Source organism: Hemiscyllium ocellatum, chromosome 20 (genome assembly GCF_020745735.1).
Source record: "Hemiscyllium ocellatum isolate sHemOce1 chromosome 20, sHemOce1.pat.X.cur, whole genome shotgun sequence".
Taxonomy (NCBI): domain Eukaryota; kingdom Metazoa; phylum Chordata; class Chondrichthyes; order Orectolobiformes; family Hemiscylliidae; genus Hemiscyllium; species Hemiscyllium ocellatum.
Window position 1 is genome coordinate 7,867,296 of NC_083420.1, and position 20,842 is coordinate 7,888,137.

Genomic DNA, 20,842 nt, shown 5'->3' on the forward strand with positions numbered 1-20,842 from the left:
AAAAGTGTGGCGCTGGAATAGCGCAGCCAGTCAGGCAGCATCCGAGGAGCAGGAGAGTCGACGTTTCGAGCATAAGCTCTTCATCTGGAATGTAATACATTGCTGCTTGTCATCATTCCTGATGAGGAGCTGATCCCCGGATGCTGCCTGACCCGCTGTGCTTTTCCAGCACCACACTTTTCAACTCTGATCTCCAGCATCTGGAGTCCTCGTTTTCTCCCCGAGGGGGAGTGGAGCTCAGAAGTAAATAGAGGGAAGAGGTGAGGCCTCCCCAGTCCTGACAAAGGGTTTTCACCCAAAATGTTGATTTTCCTGCTGCTCAGATGTTGTCTGACCTGTGTGCTTTTCCAGCTTCACATCTTACTGACTCTAACCTCCCAGCACCTGCAGTCCTTACTGTCTTCAGTATTCTGTTTACGTTGGTGCATATCTCCACATTCTGTCCTTATCCACCATTCAGTGCCTGAGATTGAAATGTTTTCAGCTAGACATGATTGCTGATTGGAATGTAGTGGAACCTATTCAAGTGCTAACCTCTTAACGCATGCTATTAGAAATTCTATGCTGCCAGAGATGTTTGACATTGCAGTATGATTCCGGCTTGTTTAAATTTAGATTTTATTGTCCTGTGCACTCAAGTATAGAGTACAGTGAGAAGGGTCTAATGTCATCACACACTGCGTCACCTTAGTCACAAAGGTATTTAATATTAGATTATGCAAATATTTAATTTGTCCATACATCGCTTTAAAAAAACGTGGTTTAAGTTTTCAATTTGTATTCACCCTGAAGTACCTTGTTTTTGCCCGCGATTGATTTGCCCTGGGGGAAAGTTGGCACTCTTGCATCTATCCTGATGACTGGTGAGAAGTTTTAGTTAGAATGTCTCCTTATCTTTAGCAATACTCCAGTTCACTTAGGGGTCAGTTAGCTTAGTTGGGAGGATGGCTGGTTTGCAATGCAGAGTAATGGCGACAGCATAGGTTCGGATCCCACACCAGCTGAGGTTACCACGAAGGACTCTCCTTCTCAACTTCTCCCCTCGCCTGAGGTGTGGGGGAGCCCTCTTGTTAACCCCCCCCCCCCCCCACCATCAGTCTTTTCTCTCTAATGAGAGAGAATAGCCCTGTGGTATGGTATGGGAAGACTATGGTGACTTTACCCTTTCTCATTTTCATTTATCAGCCACTTTAAGAGGATTAAAATCTCTTAAAATAGTGCACAAGGGAATGTCCTATGAGTGTGCAGTATCTGGTATTGCAATGTAAGAGCATTAGGAACAGGAGTAGGCTATTCATCTCCTCAGTTCTCATGCAGTGAGGTCATGACTGCTTCTAAACCATAAGATATAGGAGCAGAAGTAGACCATTCAGCCCATTGAGTCTGCTCTGCAGTGGAACACAATCATGGTCGACCTGATATCGACAACTCCTTTTTCCTGCCTTTTCCCCACAACCCTCACTGATTAAAGATCTGTCTGTTTCAACCTCGAATATACTTAATGACCCAGCCTCAACTGCCCTCTGCAGTTTAAAGAAAAATCTACTATCCTCTGAGAGAAGAAATTCTTCCTCATCTTTGTCTAAATGGGTGACTCTTTTCTCTGGGATTATGCCATCTGGTTCTGAATTCTCTGTAAGAGGAAACAGCCTCTCTATGTTTATCCAGCCAAGTCCCCTAAGAATCTTGTACGTTTCACCAAGGTTACACCACACTCCTCTGTGAGTGCATGCCCAACCTACTCAGCCTCTCCTCATAAGAATGTCCCTCCATGTCATTTGGCTATGAATGCTTGTAGTAAAAAGTGAGGTCTGCAGATGCTGGAGATCAGAGCTGAAAATGTGTTGCTGGTTAAAGCACAGCAGGTTAGGCAGCACCCAAGGAACAGGAAATTCGACGTTTCGGGCCAGAGCCCTTCATCAGGAATTTTTTTTTTCTTCTTTCTTTTTGTTTTTACAGGGGGCAGGGTGGGAGGAGGTGTAGTCCATGTAGCTGTGGGAGTCAGTCAGTTTATAGTAGATGTCTGTGTTGAGTCGGTCGCCCGAGATAGAAAGGGCTCTGGCCCGACACATCGAATTTCCTGTTCCTTGGATGCTGCCTAACCTGCTGTGCTTTAACCAGCAACACATTTTCAGCTATGAATGCTTGTGCTATTATAACTCTAACCTTGAATTGAAAGGACTGTCACTCTGTGAGTACCCAATAGTCGGTGATTGTAGGACCAGAATATGACCATGCTGCTTGTTTCTCTGGGTGCTTACCTCCGCCTGAGGCAGCTTGTGGTGATGCCTTTATTCAATCAAGAAAGGCTGTTATGGGACTCCCACTGCGTTAGCTCATTGGTAATACATTATTTCCCATACAGCCACCAGCTGTATAATGGAGCACATGTTCTGAGGTTTTGTTGCTTGGACACTTTAGAACACAATATCGTCAACTCGGTGCAGTCTAGAATATGACGAGTAGTTGTTTGGTAGAACAGAATATGAGTAGTGGTGAAAAAAGGCCCATGTTGTTGAAGCTTTTCACCTTGTAAACATCAGGACCATTCACAAGAATGCCTTTGAAGGGGAATGCAAACTTTTATTCCTGTCTGTGAGGACAGCGCTGATTGTTTGGCAAGTGGGAACTCTGGTGGATGTGTTACCATGAAGAATGAAGCAGTTACTGATGATTGACAGTTAACTGCTGGGCTTGGTTCTGCTTTTGAACCAAGTAGATCGACTCCAGTCAGGGAGTTTCCTGGAGAAATGAGCAGGTGAATTTCTGTCAGCTGCTTTAGAATATGGTTGGTTGTGTCAGCAAAAAGGGAATGACAATAGAGTAGGCAGGAGAAATCAAAGACCCACAAACAAGAGATAAATTAATTTAAAAATGAATATATTTACTTACCTCAGAGCCTCTCCACAACCCTCTCCTCCCTCCACCTCTAAAATCTTCTCTTCAAACAAGTTCAGTTGGAAGAGTGACAAGCCACTGATTTCTCCAAGACTAAAGTAAAGAACCTCCAAGCGGTCAAATTTATTTTGGTTATGACTGGTACAGTGCATCTTCTCCATAAAGGATGGCACGTGTTAGGTTTGTCTGTTTATAATTTTGTGACAGTGCGATAGTTGAATTTTATTGAACGATAATTGGTGTCTTGTTCTTTGTCTAGTTGAGTCCAAATGGCAGCCAGGAAGACAATCGCATGAAGAACGTCCCAATCCCGGTCTATTGCCGTCCGTTGGTCGCAAAGGATCCCACCATGAAGGTATCCGAGAGCCAAGCCCAAAGTCTCTGCTGATTGGAATGTAGTGGAACCTATTTCAGTGCTAACATCTTCTATTAGAAATTCTATGATACCAGAAATGTTTGACGTTTCAGTATGATTCCTGTTTATTTAGATCTAGATTTTATTGTCATGTGCGTTCGAGTATCGAGTATAGTGAGAAGGGTCTAATGTCACCACACACTGCGTCATCTTAGACACCAAGGTACTGAGGTACAAGGAACAATGTTAAAAAGGTTAAATGTTATCTTCATAGAATAAGTAGAAAAATAAATACTAAGGAAATAATGTTTAAGTCCTCCTTAACATAAACTAGATTAAAAAAAGGAATAAAGTTGAAAGTTTAACAGTCTTGTTACAGATGCTATATAATCGCTGACCTGCCCTTGCTTCCTTCTGGATCTGAATGAGGGAACGCTACCCTCTCTCTCTTTTGAGTTCACTGAGTGATTTTTTTTTGTTTTGGTTTGTATCATCCCTCCGATCTAAAGGAATGGCCACACTGAATAGACCCCAAACACAATCTCCACTGCCCCCAACTCCCAGGACATTCTCGGGATGTTCCAGCAAAGTTCCAAGTAAAGGCCATTCTGCTCAGTTTGGCGGAGGAGGGGGCCAGTGCTGCTCAGGAATGTTTCCCTGGATGTGGGAACCCCAGCCCCTCCCAACGCCGCCACCACCAGCGACAGACACCAAATCAGGTTAGGGAAGGGTTGGTGTAACCTGGTACCTGGGAAGCTCCTGAGGAGCTGTTTATGCCTGACCGGTTCCTGCCAACTCCAGGTCAGCAAGAGGTCGCTCTCACTTCCCAGACTAGCCCACAGAATCACATCCTTGTCATTTTATGTTCTGAAGCCACAGGGCAAGCTTCCCTTTTTAGATTTGCCCTCCTGTTTCCGGACCAGTCCTGTAAGGCCTATAGAAACCTAACTTGAGGTAGCAATGAGAACAATACAAATAATATCTCTTTGCCCCAGCTCCTGCGCTGGCCCCACAAGTCTGAAAGAACTGGACTTTAGGAACATTGAAAGTGGGAGAAGGAATAGGCAATTTGGCCCTTAGGATATTCTTCAGAACTGAAGTAGGCCATTCAGCCCCTCGGGCCTGTTCCACCATTCAGAGAGATCATGGCTGATGTGTGGATAACTTCATAATATCTTCCTTTGGCCCATATCCTTTAATAGCTGTGCCTAACAAAAATGTATCTATCTCCACTTTAAAATTAACTACTGATACAGCAACAATTGCCTATTGTGGAAGAGAGTATCAAATATGTCCCATCCTTTTTGTGTGGAAGTGTTTCCCAATGTCTGAATGGTCTGGCCCTAATTTGACATGATCCGAGCTGATCATCCAACTCAGACCCCCTTCCTTTGATCCCTTTAGTCCTAAAAAGTATATCCAATTCTTTCTTAAAAGCCTCCAGTGTTTTGGCCTCACCAATTTCCTGTGGCAGAAAATTCCACACATTCCCTACTCTCTCTGAGTGAAGAAATTTCTCCTGATCTTGATCCTAACTGGCCTATCCTGTATCCTAACACTGTCAACCCTAGTTCTGGACTCCTTGATCATCAAGAACATCCTTCCTGTATGTACCCTGTCCTACCTTGAATGTTTTATTGGTGTAACCTGATGATGCCAATAGTCATGTACCGTTGTCACTTTGAGCAGCCAAAAGCTATACTTTTATCAACTCCGAGACCCCCAGTCAGACACGAGGACCTGTAATTTTATTTGTATAGCAGAGTAATACAGAAAGCAAGAACTTGAGAGCGTCTTCTTTCACCGTTTCACTCCTCTCACTTGATAATTTTGATGACACTGTAGGGAAAAATAATTGTGGATGACATCGCATAAGACCTGGGAATTTAGGTGGAATTTAGTAGTGTGAACCACACAACATTTACCAAACATTCCCCTGTCTACCAACTGACCACCTTCAAAATAAAGTCAATATCTGACCTTTGTCAGGTCTGTGAGCAAGTAGTTAGGATTGGAAAAGGAAGGATAATGTCAATCCTCTCCCTTTCTTGATATCCTCAGCTGAAGTCCACTACTGTATTCGCCTGAACTGTTCATGCGAAGACAAGACCAAGGGGTGGCATGGTGGCTCGGTGGTTAGCATTCCTGCCTCTCAACGCCAGGGACCCAGGTTCGAAACCAGCCTTGGGTGACTGTCTGTCTGTATGGAGTTTGCACATCCTCCCTTTGTCTGCAAGGGTTTCTTCCAGGTGCTCCGGTTTCCCCTCTCAGTCCAAAAATATGCAGGTCAGGTGGATTGAACATGCCCAATTGCCCAGTGTCCAGGGATGTGTAGGGTTAGGTGGGTTAACCATGGGAAATGTGAGGTTGTAGGAATAATGGGATTGGTCTGGGTGGGCTGTTCTTTGGAGGGTTGATGTAGATTGATGGGCCGAATGGCCTGCTTCCACACTGTAGGGATTCTATGGAAATGCTCATTGAGGAGCATTCGTAGGTGACTGTGCTTTCAGCCATTCTGTACTCTGTGTAAGTTTGGGAACAGTTGCTGTGATGTTTTCCGTCACCAGTGTTGTGTTGGTTTTGCTCCCAGCTTTGGTGTGCAGCCGGTGTGGATCTGACCGGCTGGAAGCCCCAGCGTGTGGACAACGGGAATGAGCTAGGCCGCTCGCGTAGCTGTGACCCCCTCACCTCCGACACCGAGAAGGATGGGAAGAGTAGCAGCAGCCACAGCTCGCCCGATAAAAACAAGAAGGTAAGTGAAAATTGGTGCACAGTTAACAATCAAAGGGTGGCAGACCACACCAGCGCCTTAGTATGTGGTGATACCGCTGCATTTACGATGAGACCCCGGTCCTTTAGCTATGTAAATATAAAATGAAGAAGTGCCAATGCTGGAGAATCTCAGAGAAACTGCTGGAGAAACTTAGCAGGTCTGGCAGCATCTGTGGGTAGAAATCAGTGTGAACGTTTAGACTCTGATGACTCTGTTGACTCTGCTTTCTCCCCACCAATGCTGCTCGGCCTGCTTAGGTTCTCCAGTAATCTCTGCCTTTGGCTCTAGTGTTGGGTAAGAGAGCATGGTTCTGATTTTCGTCACTTTTGGTAAGAAACTTCACACTTTCTGTATTGTACCCAAGACAAGCAGCAGCTTGAAATAAAAAGAGGGATAGAATCATAGACATGTACAGCACGGGAACAGACACTCCAGTCCAACCTGTCCGTGCCAACCAGATATCCCAACCTAATCTAATCCCATTTGCCAGCACCCAGCCCATATTCCTCCAAACCCTTCCTATTCATATATCCATCGAAATGCCTTTAAAATGCTGTAATTGTACTAGCCTCCACCACTTCCTCTGGCAGCTCATTCCATGCACGCACCACCCTCCGGTGAAAAAGTTGCCCCTTAGGTCCCTTTTATATCTTTCCCCTTTCACCCTAAATCTATGCCCTCTAGTTCTGGACAACCCATTCCAGGGGAAAAAAACCTTGTCTATTTACCCTATCCATGCCCCTTATGATTGTATAAACTTCTAGAAGGTCAGCCCTCAGCCTCTGACACTCCAGGGAAAACAGCCCCAGCCTGTTCAGCCTCTCCCTATAGCTCAAATCCTCCAACCCGGGCAACATCTTTGTAAATATTTATTGAAACCTTTCATGTTTCACAACATCCTTCCGATAGGAAGGAGACTAGAATTGCACACAATATTCCAAAAGTGGCTTAACCAATGTCCTGTACGGCTGCAACATAACCTCCCAACTCCTGTACTCAACACTCTGACCAATAAAGGAAAGCATACCAAATGCCTCCTTCACTATGCTATCTACCTGTGACTCCACTTTCAAGGAACTATGAACCTGCACTTCAAGGTCTCTTTGTTCAGCAACGCTCCCTAGGACCTTACCATTAAGTGTATAAGTCCTGCTAGGATTTGCTTTTTCCTAATTGCAGCACCTCACAATTATCTAAATTAATCTCCACTTCTCAGCCCATTGGCCCATCTGATCAAGATCCAATTGTGCTCTGAGGTAACCTTCTTTGCTGTCGACTACACCTCTAATTTTGGTGGTGTTTGCTCTTTTATTTTAGAAAAATAATTCAGTCTAGATTTTTGCAGACCCTTCTCCACTGAGCAGAGCCATTTCTACACGAATGCCCCCTTCCCCACTCTGTGACACTTTCACATTCAGGGATGGCGGGTGGCATCAAGACCAAATGGATTTGGGCCACGGAACTGCCTGGTTCCCGGAAGACAGACTGGTCACCTCTGCCGTCTGGGAACTTCCAATCGTATGAGCGACTGTTAGAATCTCAAACCTCAGAATCACTCCTCATGCACCGCTGCCGCCTCACTGCCACTCACTTGGCACACACTATCTACTGAACTGCATGAAAATACTTGGGGTGTGGGTCAGAGAAATTCTATAGCGAGTAACTCTCCTCCTGTCTTACCCTAATTTCCATCCACTATGTACATGGCTGAAATCAGGGGAGCTGGTCACAATGTTGCTGGACTAGGAATACAGTACCTCCAAATAATATTCTGGGCATGTGGGTTCGAATCTGACCATGGAAGGCGCTGTATAAATGCAAGAGCAGAAAGTGGGCCTGATGACAGTTTCTCTAGACTACCTTGTAATTAGCAAGGGGGGCATAGAGATGGCATGGTGTCCATGGAGCAACATCCATGGTCCCTTTGTTAAAGAGCCTCTTGATAGGTACCTGACCTTGGGTCACAACTCCCTCTGAGGGGCCATAACCAAGGTGTCCTTGAGAGGTTGCTCTGCCTCCACACGGGCTGAGGAAGGAGGAGATGTTGGTGTGAGATGCCAACTCCATGATGGATTCAGGTCGTGTGTGCAGTCTGAGGGCTCACTATTCCAACCCTTAACCTGCTCCGGTGATATTTCTGGTGCCAGGAAATGGGGCTGTCAGTCCCAGAGTTGAGTGTGGTGTTGGAAAAGCACAGCAGATCAGGCAGCTTCCTAGGAGCAGGGGAATCGAATGTTTGAGGCATAAACCCTTCATCAGGCTTCGGGCCTATGCCCGAAACGTCAATTCTCCTGCTCCTCAGATGCTGCCTGACCTGCTGTGCTTTTCCAGCACCACGCTCTTCAACTCTGATCTCTAGCATCTGCAGTCCTCACTTTCTCCCTGTCAGTCCTGGAGCTGGGTCCCACACGCCATTTTCAAAGCCTCCGCATTCGACCCTAACTCCGTGCCACCCCAGTACTCGGTTTCTCCGAGGTTTGCGTTGGGAATCTATGTTCTGTCTTTAGCAAATATGTTGGTCTTGGGAGCTGCAGAGGTTCACAGACCTGGCTCAGTGGCAACTCTGCTCCCAGCTTCCATTTGATAGTCTTGAGCCCCCTTCTACTGAGGGTGTGCTGCACTGTGAGGTGCTGCCATTTCAGACAGTGCATCTGGTCTGCACCCCGTTTGGCTGCATGTAAAAGTGCCTGTGGCGTTGTTGAAATCAGAACAATGTTCTTTTGTTCTGACTAATATTTATCCTAAAGCCGTGCTGTAAAACTGATCAAGAATGTAAAAACAAAACCCTGCAGATTCAGGAAATCTGAAATAAGTACTGGGCAGGTCATGCTGCATATGTGTAAACACAAAGCTGAGTTCATGTTTCAGCCTGATGGCGCCTCATTGGAAACTGCAGTAGCTTACCTGCTCATTATCTCATTGTTGTTTGTGGGACCATGCTGTGTTTCCGACATTACAGCAGGACTGTATTTCAAAAGTACCTCATTGGTTATAAAGAAAATTCTGACCTAATGAAAAGTGCTATATAAACGCCAATCGTTTTGCAAACGAAGCAATTATGAATGGAAAAAGGAATGTTTGCAAACCCCCTCACTCTCTGTCTCCCCTTCGCGCACACTCTTGGTCTCTCCCCACTTGCGCGCGTTCTCGGTCTCTTTCTTCCCCACCCACCTTGCACGTGCTCTCGGTTTCTTCCCCCTCCTCCCCTCGCATGCGCTCTCGGTCTCTTTCCTCGCCTCGTGCACGCTCTTTGTCTCCCCCAGTGCCCCTCCGCCTTCCGCGCGCACTCTCGGTCCCGCGCACACACAATCTCTACATGGATACAGTGTTCACCAAGTTTGTGCTGTGGGGTGTATGCTTGGTCTGTTCTTTGAGTTTCTCTGTGATTTCTTCCTCCAGATTTCCAGTGCTGAGGATGTCTCGAGCAGGGTGTGGATCTGCACTAGCACACACTCCACCAGTAAAATTGTCATCATTGATGCCAACCAACCTGGCACCATTATGGATCAGTTTATAGTGTGTAATGCCCATGTGCTGTGTATCACCAGTGTTCCAGGTGAGTGCTGTACTGAACAGATATTTGGAATATTGGACCTGTCTGTTCAGGATAACTGCAGTAAGACTGATTTGTTGCAGAATGTGTACAAGCAAAATACTTTATAAATTACATTTATAACTAAAGAATTTATAGATTATCATACATCAAGCCAAATGTTTGAGCCTATCTGTTTCACAAGAGCAGAGAAAATAGGAGCAGGAGTAGGTCATTGGGTTCTTTTGAGCCTGCTCTGCAGGAAGGTAACCCTTCCTTGGAACCGGACCCAAAATCTGATTTCTCTTCTCAGATGCTACTAGACCCGCTGAGCTTTTCTAGCAGCTCCTGTTTTCATTTCTGCTTTACAACACCCGCAGTTCTTCTGGTTTTTGTAAGGCTTGGAGGGATATGGGCCAAATGCAGGCAAATGGGACTAGCTTGGAAAGCTTGGTCAGTGTAGATGAGCTGGGCCTAAGAGTCTATCTCCGTGGTCTGTGACTCTGTGATAGATTCCATCCCTCAAGGACCTTAGCAAACCAGTTGGGTTTTTTTTCCTGACCATCAACAACAGATTCATGGTAGTCAATCGACTTTTGATTTCAGATTTCTTTTTTTTTAAATTGACTTCAATTTCCACCAGCTATCGCTAAGCGGGGATTTGAGCCTCAAAACATTACCTGGATCTTGGGGTTAATAATTGAGCAGCGAGGCCTCATCTGTCCAATCTGAAGGCCATAACAGTTTCCACAACATTATTTTGACAAAAAGCCAGGGATTATCCCAAGTGTTGATCCTTCAACCAAAGTTACATCCAAAAAAACTTATCCCATAGTTATTGCGTCGCTGTTTGGAGGACCTTGCTGTGTACTCTACATTATAGCAGTGACTGCACCTTCAAATAGAAATCCATTGGCTGTGAAACTTTGTAGTCATCCAGTGGTCAGTAAAAGAGTATGTAAATACAAGTGTTTTCTTGGTTTGGAGCAGCAGTGTGTTACTCAGACATCCGATTGCTCTGTTAGCTAGACAATTGTGGATGGATTGAAGGGAGGTGAAAATGTGTTGCTGGTTAAAGCGCAGCAGGTCAGGCAGCATCCAAGGAACAGGCAATTCGACGTTTCGGGCATAAGCCCTTCATCAGGAATGAGGAAAGTGTGTCCAGCAGGCTAAGATAAAAGGTAGGGAGGAGGGACTTGGGGGAGGGGCGATAGAGATGTGATAGGTGGAAGGAGGTCAAGGTGAGGGTGATAGGCCGGAATGGGGTAGGGGGTTGAAGGGAGGTGCTAGCCTAGTGGTATTATCGCTAGAGTATTAATCCAGAAACACAGCTGGAGTTTCCACTTCGAGTCCCGTCACAGCAGATGGTGGAATTTGAATTCAATACCTGGAATTAAGAAACTGTTGTCAATTGTTGGACAAGCCCCTCTGGCTCCCTAAAGGAAAACTGCCGTCCTCACCTCGTCTCTGGCCTACACGTGACTCTCCAAAGCCATGTAGTTGACTCTCAACTGCCCTCTGAAATGGCCTAGCAAGCTAATTCATTCAAGGGAAGCCAGAAAGAATTAAAAAAAAGGGATGATGTCAACCGAAAATAAAGAGAAATGTTCTAGTTACACTGTTGGCAGAATAATTGGAGTGTAAGATGTTGTCTCCTGATCATCGCTGCAATTGGATGGATCTGACGACTCAGGTTGGTTTGAGACTGATTGCCTTAAAAGATTGAATTTCAAGAAATTTAGCATGATGTCTTAATTTTCCACATCTGTATCAAGATTTATCATGAACAAGGATTGGGAATTCTGTTTGCCTAGCTCAATTCTTTGGCTAGAGGACACACTGAAGCATAAATTTTGGACTGCATGCCTTTACCCCAGAACCAGGGGGTCACAGTCTAGGAATACGGGATTGGCCATTTAGGACTGAGATGAGGAGAAATTTCTTCACCCAAAGAGTGGGGAGTCTGTGGAATTCTCTGCCACAGAAAACGGTCGAGGCCAAAACATTGAACGTCATCGAGAAGGAGTTAGATATAGCGCATAGGACCTGGGTACTGAGTTGGATAATCAGCCATGATCGTACTGACTGGCAGAGGGGGCTCAAAGGGCCAAATGGTCTCCTCCTATTCCTATTTTCTGCGCTTCTATGTTTGTGATGCTGGTTACATAAATAAGGCTGAAATACACCTAGTGTCAGTTTGATTCCCTGTATTCCAGTTACATGCCCTGGTTTTAGAGAGAGTACCTATCAGTCAAGACATGGTCACAGGCATGTCTCCAGCAGTCCTAGGAAGGTTTTGTTTTATAATTTGTGATCAGGAATGGCCAAATCATTGGGAAATCACAAATGTGATTCTCTCAATGTGTATGTGGCTAGCTGGGTGGCTTTGTATTAGGAATGTGTTCCATTGTGTTGCAAAATGTTAACTATGTTGGGAATTTGCTGTATTGCTGGTGGATATAGGGGCTGCATAGCCATGTCATGGGCAGTTTGACTCCTGGGTAATAATATCTCTAAGAAGCCCACACACACAACTTGCCTTTGCCCTGGATTGAGTGACAATGTTCTCAGGTTCTTAACTGGCACCACTTCCTCAAAATCCCCCTCCCTCCACAACCGACACTCAGTAGCAGCAGTGTGTGCTACCGACAAGATGCACTGAAGAAATTCACCAAAGATCTTCAGACTGCACTTTGAGACCACTTCTGTCTAGAAGGACCAGGGCAGCAGATACCTGGCAATGACTATCCCCTCCAAGCCACTCACCATCCTGACTTGGAAATAAACTGCTGTTCCTTCACTGTCGCTGGGTCAAAGTCTTGGAACTTGCTCCCCAACAGTATAGTGAGCCTACCTATAGCACATAGACTGCGGTGGTTCAAGAAGGCAGCTCACTCCCACCTTCTTGAGGGCAACTAGAAATGGGCAATAAATGCTGACCAGCCAGTGATGCCCACATCACTTGAGTGAATAAAAAAAGTGATCAGATTGTGAACAGTTTCTACAAAATAAAAGGACCATCCTGGCTGACCATGTAACCAATTAACTTGGGATACGTGTGTCAAATTAATGGAGAGCTGCAGTGTGTTGAGGGTATAACATCCCTGCCCATGCCCGGCTGTTGCTGCATTAATGGCACTTGGTTGCACTGTCAGGATAATCCTGCTCCCCTTGCTAAAACCACATATTGGTGAAGAAAGGAGAAAGGTGGAGTGTAGCTGCTGACCTCTGGGCTTCCCAGCTGTTGTTGCAAAGCCTCAAGATGTTGCAGATTAACCATCACCTTCGGAGTCCGTTCTGACTTGCTACTGAGCCAATCCGTCCCTCCAACGGGTGCTAGATCGTTGTTCATTCTGTAGGAAACCACAATATGCAGCTCCCCCATGTCTACACTGTTACAAAATAGAGGCAGTATTCCTGGGAATGCCCTTTCACCTCTCTCGCATCTGTACGTTAGGAGTTGCGAAAAGCAATTCTGTGAAATCTCGGGTCAGTAGAATGGGCTGTTCTCCTTGGTTAATGAAACGTTAATTGCATTGCTAAGAGACAGGTAGAGGGCATTGTTTAGTTAAATATGTCAAGCCTTTATAAAAGGGATATGATCACTCCAGGAAATCAAGTATTAATTTGATTAAGTAAGTTCATTTGGAGTTTTATCTCATCACATTGATTCTTCTAAGGACTACTTGGCTTAATTTTATTTACTTTAGCTCCAATTTGTTGGTTTTCTAAAATGCTTTGAAGAGCGAATTGTGGACAAGAAGTAAAGATATGGCATACTGCATTTTGTGATTCAACCTATTACCAAGCAAAGGATTTGTTTGATAGGACAGTGTTTGAGTACTGCTGAAGAAAAGGTGAATTTTGTTACAACCTTTCATCTTGCACTCGTCAGGGTCGTTTGCAAGAATGCCAATTCAAGATGCAAGCCAATATTTTTTCAACATGAGAGGAGAGTGCAAGCAGGCCCTGCAGACTCTATTTCCCAATTAGAATCCAATTGACAACCAATCAGCACTCTGCATTAATGCAGCACACATGTTGGTTCTTAATGTGAGTTGGTATTCTTGAAAATAATCCTGATGAGTACATGGTGAAAAGCTTCAACAAAGTTTGTCTTTTTTAATTACAAAAACGTTTTATGTCGAGTTAAGTACTTTGCTATCTGGATTGAGATTCAATTAAAATATCTGCCCTATTTTCTTTTTTGTGTGGCCTTTGTATCTGGGCTGTAGGCATTACACAGGGCCCCTTGCCAGCTCAGTCTTATCTGGCACTGATCGTAGACATTGTGAATACTAATTTGAGAAATAGCCTTTTCTGAAGGTGGCCGCTATGTATTGGATGTTGCCGAGATGCCTTTAGGGATGAGATTGAACAGCTGTTACATTTCCAATGCTCCGAATACAGGCAGTGGTCCTTTTAAACTAGTTGCATGTACATGGAATAGGGTTGGATAGCAAGGTGGATTATGAGGTTGATTTTGGGCTAGTTCCGCCCACGCTGATGGATTAGGGATCTCTCCTCTCTGTCAGGGATGGGTATAGGATAGCATGAATTAGAATTTCCTGCCTCTTGTTAAAATCTGGGCAAACTGTGATGTGGCTTGGCACCCGCAATGTGTTAAATGTAGACATAGAAACCAGGAGTAGGCCATTCAGCCCTTCGAGCCTGCCCTGCTATGCAATACAATCATGCCTGATCCTCTGTCTAAATACTTTCTCCCCATATCCCTGGCAGCCTTTAAAGTCTGACAATATATGAATCTCTCTCGTGAATATATTCAGTGATGTGGCCTTCTATGGTAGGGAATTCCATAGATTTATTACTTTTTGAGGCCTAAATAGTCTGCCCCATATTTTTGAGACTGTGACCTCCAGTTCTAGACTTTCCAACCTGAGGAAACATACCCCTTGTATCTAGTCCATCCAGCAATGAGTTAGAATGTAATGTGTTTCAATAAGATTCCTTCTCCTCCTACAAGACACTGGTTATACTGGGCCAGTTGTCACTGAGCCGTGGTATTGGTCGCGTGAACCTCCTCTGCACTCCCTCTATGACAAGGTGTCTTGCTGGCTACTATAGGACTACCCTACCGCCTGTTCTTGCTGTCCCACACTCATAGGAGGGAATGACAAACTTGTCTCTGTGATGGTTGCTCGGAGAGCTAATTGGATAAATTTGGATGTTCACTATGGACAATGGATTGAGAGAATCCGCTCAAAGAATTATTTATCATTTGAATTGAATTAGCTTTATTGTCACACACTCAAATGAGTCCTATGGTGTGCCACTTACAGCGCCATTGTCGGTACAGAGTACTCAGATACCTTAGTTACAGACTAGAGAAATGAAGAAGTTACATAACAGCGATACACTGTATGACCATAGGTCAGTTACATTACAGCGATACAATGTATGACCATAGGTCAGTTACATTATAGTGGTACACTGTATGACCATAGTTACATTACAGCAATACGCTGTATGACCATGGTTACATTACAGCGATATGCTGTATGACCATAGTTACATAACAGCAATGCACTGTATGACCATAGGTCAGTTATATTACAGTGATACACTGTATGACCACAGATCAGAAAAAAAAAGTTAAAAATACAACCATCATGGTGTCTCTCCAAGGACTGTCTATGGCAGACCAGCATAGGGGGTCTCCATGTGGTCTGACCCAGCTGGCTGTTATCCAGGCCATTCTATCTCTCTCCCCTCCCCTTGCCTGTGGACTTAATGCTCTCCCCTCCCCTCGGCCTTGGGCTCCGCACTCTCCCCTCCCTCATCTCTAGGCCCTGTTCTCTCTCCTCTGCTCCGGGCCACTGGTCACTGTCATCCCCGGCTCAGACCGCACTCAACGCAGTCAGGAAGCTCAGTGCTGTCAGTTTGAATGGTATATGGTAGAATCTGAAAGGTCCTGCTGACATTGTACGAATGCTAGCTTTAAGCAAGGAATGCACACTGTAGGGGTGGGGTGGTAATATTGCCTGTTTCACCCAACTTCTATGTGAGATCAGAGAGATTGAGATGTGATTTTTTTGGGCATGTCCTTTGGTGCCCAATCCTTCCGGAAAGGCGCAGAGTTCTGAGCGTTTGACCAGGATTCTGGGCTATTGGATTATGGTCATTGGCCATGGGGTCCCTGTTTCAAGATGCTGATACCAAAGAACAAAGAAACATGAGACATGTAAACAGTGGTCCTTAAAGGGACTGTGGTAAGCCGTTGAGAACTCGTTCATGTTTTACCATGGAGTCTCAACCTTTTTAGTTCTGCTTCAGTATTACAAGCTATTGACTTGACTCCCCCTGCTCAGCTTCCCCTCACGTCCTTCTCAAACCTCCACCGACTGCCCCCAGAGAGAAAAAAAAAGCACGGGCTGGCTCAACATCCAGGTTGAATGTTCCTGGGAAGGAAGTTCCTATCAGGATGCCACAGCCTGTCGTTAGTTTATTTTATAGATGAAACTCAAAGCATCCTCCTGTAGCTGGTATTCAGTGCAGCACCTTCTGGATTGTTAGTCTAACATGAGGGGACCATTTATGTGGGTCTAAAGTGTGTTCTGCCCCACATCCCCAAATAAGGTTGAATTAGAAAGAGTTATAAACCGGGCAAAAGATCCCATTCTGGACATGCCCACTGGGTACCACTTATTTTGAAATTCCACGCATTCTAAATGCTTAGCCTTGGTGTTGCCTAACTTTTGAAATTGTTCAAGTTGAAAGTTATAACTAGGAACAGAGTGGTCCGTCAGTTGAGTGTCTCCTGATTATTGGATGCTGTCTGATAGGTTCTTTGAAACATTGTCATCGATACAACACGGTGAGACTCTTCCTTTTCTTTCTGTATCAGCTGCGAGCGAGAGCGACTATCCGGCCGGAGAAATATTTTTAGAGGGAGACTTGAATCCGGATGATTCCAGTGGAGCTGAAGGGGTATTAGCAGGAATCACCCTGGTAGGATGTGCAACACGATGCAATGTCCCCCGGAGCAACAGCACATCCAGAAGTGACACCCCAACTTCTGACAAAGGACAAAGTGGGTAACAACATCATTAAAATATTTTTCTTTTTACTTTCTTTATTCTCCTGTTCGTGATCTTTTAGGTTCAATGTTGCTTCACGAAGCAATTTGAAGTCAGTTTTTTTTTTCAAGAAATGCCTGGAAGTGAGTCATTGATATAAAAAGAAAGACCATTTAAAAGCTGGTCCAAATATAAACCAGACTGGTTCACAGTGCCCTTCAGGGAGGGGACGTTGTTGTCCATATCTGGCCCAGACTCTTGTTCAGGCCCAGTGTGGATGACCCTTACCTGCCCTTTGAACTGAGCTAGCAGGTCAGTCTATTATATCAAACCACCATGTTGCATCCCCGCATCCCTTTAGCAGTTTAACAAAAATGCCTCTGATCACTGTCACAGGCAGTAAATGTCACGTTTGCCAGTATCCTCTGCCATTGACACAGTGAAGCTGTTATCGAGGGGATGAGCTGAGGATTGAATTCCCTTCAGCTATTCTCTGTTTCAGGTTCAGTGGCATTTCCAACTGTGTGTGGTGAATTATGAGCACAGAGCTCCCACCCCAATCTGTGATTTAGCAAATTGAACTTTAGAACAAAGAAAATTACAGCACGGGAACAAGCCCTTCGGCCCTCCAAACCTGTGCTCATCCAGATCCTCTGTCTAAACCTGTCACCTATTTCCAAAGGTTCTGTATCCCTCTGCTCCCTGTCACATTCATGTATCTGTCTAGATACATCTTAAATGCTACTAACATGCCTGCCCACCTCCGCTGGCAACGCGTTCCAGGCACCCACCGCCCTCTGTGTAAAGAACTTTCCACGCATATCTCCCTTAAACTTTTCTCCCCTCACTTTGAACTCATGCCCCCTAGTAATTGAGTCCCCCCACTCTGGGGGAAAAAGCTGCTTGTTATCCACCCTGTCTATACCTCTATGATTTTGTAGACCTCAATCAGGTTCCGCCCCCCCCCCACCTTCATCTTTCTAATGAAACTAATCCTAATCTTTCAACCTCTCCTCATAGCTAGCTCCCTCCATACCAGGCAACATCCTGGTGAACCCCAATTATGTCCTTTTTTTGTTTCCTACTCCTGCTCTTACTCAATACATTTTTGGAGTATCAGGTGAACGGGCAACCTCGCTACCGTTTTTACTTCTCTCCAACTCTACCACTGGCTAAATGTTTTCCCATATTTGTTTCAAACACTAAGTTGCCGAGTCTCCTCATCTGGTTCTGAGACATTGGAACTTTACGAACTTTAGTGTATTCACAACAGACTGACTAGCCAAACAGGACATTTGCTCAGAACGCTGACAGTCTCTGGAATGTACTTACCATGTCCCCAGGAAAGCAGACTCACAGACTATCCATATTCATCTCAAAGTGTCCAGCAGAGCAAAGATTTTCCCAAATGGATGCTGAAAGTGACTAGGGAGACTCCTCACACTGATTACAAGTTCTGGGATGTGGACCAAGAGACTGGACATTATTATCAAAGCTGGGAAGAGTGCACACACTGAGGAGGAGATCCAGGAAGGAGGTTAAGAGGGTTCCTGTTCCCATACCAGTTAGATTGTCAGTTCATCAGAAAGTGGCAACAGCTTCCTTCCACTTGCCTGTCAAAATGTTTCTAAATTACATAAACAGTTTCCAGAAGCTATTTTTCCATCACTAGTGAAGGAAGTTGACGTGTCTTTTTATATCCTCTATGTTTGAGAAACTGAATTCAGAAGAAAAAGTGCAGTTGGTGTTGCTTGCGTCTAGCCAAATTAAGCACTTAGTGCATTGTTAATTTTGATTTGCTCTCAATGAACTGGCATAGTGCAAAATGCAAAATGAACTGGCAGAAACATTAGTTGTGCTACAAATTGACCTTTGTCATCAAGGTACCAATCTGTTGCCCAGTCTCCCAATACTCTGTGCCAGAATGTCAAAGATATGAACAGCCTATTGCACTCCCCCAACATCAGATCGTGATCATATTTTAGCAGTGTGCAAAAGAGGCAGAAGTGTTTCGATTAGTTAGTGTGTGCACGGCCATGCTGTCCTTTCTTTGCTGCAGATTTGATGGGCCGAATGGCACTGTCGGGATTCTATCATGTGAAAATGTAAAAGGACTGTAGGCTGTGTATGATACTTTTTATCTCAAGCAGGCTGAGTTTCAGGGCCAGTCTTTAACCAGCTGGCTGCTGGCAAATGAGCATCAGGGTACCCATTAGCACATTCATTAGCAAAGCCATATAATGGGATGGGATACTGGCGAGCCTGTGTGTACTTTGTACACAGGCTGGCTACTCATAGCTGTGTGATTTCCCCACCACTGCTGTATTCCTTTGATGAAATCGTTAAACCAGTGTTACTTAATACATAGTGTCGGGAATGGTGTCACTGAAAATGTGTCAGTTTCACAACATATATCCAAGAGGTACTGAAAGAAACAGCAAAAAAATTTAATTTTAGGAAAGTGCTCTGCAGTTTCAATTACTTGGAGAGTCAAAATGGCTGTTCATTTCCCAGTCCCTGCTGCTGTGGAAATAAAAGGAATATATGAGACTGATTGTAATTTTTTCCACACACTCTGTTGCAAATCCAAGGAAGCTACAGAATTAAATAAAAAAGACTGAGCAAATTAGAAAAGGGATCTTGCTATTGTCAGTGTCGGCGAAAAGAGTTTCTCAAGTTGTATTGTGGCCTGGATCTCACTGAGGAACAGAAATATCAGGCTGCCCAGGTTTTAAAAATGTTGAAGACATGCTTTGAACTCCATCTTAATGTCACATATGGACATTAATTGCTTAACATCAGAGTCCGTGAGAAGAGAAAGAAAGCGTGAGAGGATATTGATCAGCATATGACTGTACTGATGCATCTAGTTTAATCCTGACAATCGGGACAAGTCAAAGATCATCTCACCAGAGCTCGACAAGCAGAGCACAGCAAGCCAGGAGGCATCTGCCTCAGCCCAGTCCTGATGAAGGTCTTGACCTGAAGCGTTGATTTCTCCACCTCCTGATGTTGCCTGGCTTGCTCTCTTCTTCCACCCTCCTGTTTGTCAACTTTGGATTCCAGCATCTGTAGCTTTTTTTTGTCTCATTAGAGACAGGATTTTCTTGGACTTAAGAAATCCTGCTGTGAAAGAGTGTCTGCTGAGAGAGGAGAGAGCTTACTGTCAGGAAAGCTGTCAGCATGTACAGGAGCTCTGAGATTGACAAGTGTGTGTTGATTGGAGAGCAGACAAAGCTTTGTGTCGTGTTGAGATGCTGAAGAAAAACAACAGATTAGGCAAAATGGACGATAATACTTGAAGAAAGGCCAGCAGAAAGATCAGTGTGGGGGTAGCATGTAAATGTTGTGAAGGACGTCACACACAAGAAAAGGAAGTGTGTCCAGCATGGGGAAAGCAGGGCCCAAATGGTGAGCAATCACATCCATTTGTGTGGAAATGTTTAGCTCCCATAAAACGCAAGGCAGGTGGCTGCTCCAGAGATATTAGCTGGTGCTTCTAACCAATAATAAATTCTAATCCTAAAACAGGTTGGTGTTATCAGGTTGAAAAGTGATGACTGGTTTGTGATGGTGGGATAATGATTTTGGAAGGAGGGGGCCAAGTGCTTTGCTTGACGTCATGGGGCTTCCTAGACCTGTGCCAATTGGCTGAAGACAGTGAACAGAAACTGATGCTAGAGTCAAGAAGTGTGGCACTGGAAAAGCATAGCAGGTGAGGCAGCATCCGAGGAGCAGGAGAGTTGATGTTTCAGGCATAAGCCCGCCACAATTTTTGACTCTGATCTCCAGCATCTGTAGTCCTCACTTTCTCCTGAAACTGAAGCCAGCAGAAGAGCCAGACCATATGGTGGACATGATGTGGAATTGTCGGTGTTGGACTGGGGTGGACAAAGTCAAAATTCAGGTGACACTGGGTTATAGTCCAACAGGTTTCTATGAAACCCCAAGCTTTTGGAGCCCCCCACTCTTTCCTCAGGCAGCTAGAGTACATCGGACACAGAATTTATAAGTAAAAGATCAAAGGGTCATGCAACTTATGTAAATATATTGAACAAACCTAGGTGGCTATTATGTCTTTAATCCATGAGAATAGGGATGCAGGTTTCGATTGATTAATATGTAAATCCCAAAATTTCTTTCAGGTCACTGCCCCAAGATAAATTCAGGTTATGCAGCAGTACCCGGACCAAGAGAAAAGGTTCGGCTAAGAACCCAGTTTAATGGGACAAGTGAAGGTCAGGAAT

At 44.8% G+C, this 20,842-nt stretch overlaps 1 protein-coding gene across 6 annotated transcripts in view; it reads left to right on the top strand.

Moving 5' to 3' along the window:
* The window catches only part of mapk8ip3 (mitogen-activated protein kinase 8 interacting protein 3), a 212,491-nt gene that overhangs the window by 151,836 nt on the left and 39,813 nt on the right, over positions 1–20,842 (top strand). For all 6 annotated transcript variants that reach the window (XM_060840465.1, XM_060840468.1, XM_060840469.1 and 3 more), the window contains 4 exons: positions 3,158–3,253; positions 5,844–6,005; positions 9,426–9,582; positions 16,424–16,609. In XM_060840465.1, the coding sequence (XP_060696448.1) occupies positions 3,158–3,253; positions 5,844–6,005; positions 9,426–9,582; positions 16,424–16,609 (601 nt within the window). The remainder of the gene's footprint in view (positions 1–3,157; positions 3,254–5,843; positions 6,006–9,425; positions 9,583–16,423; positions 16,610–20,842) is intronic.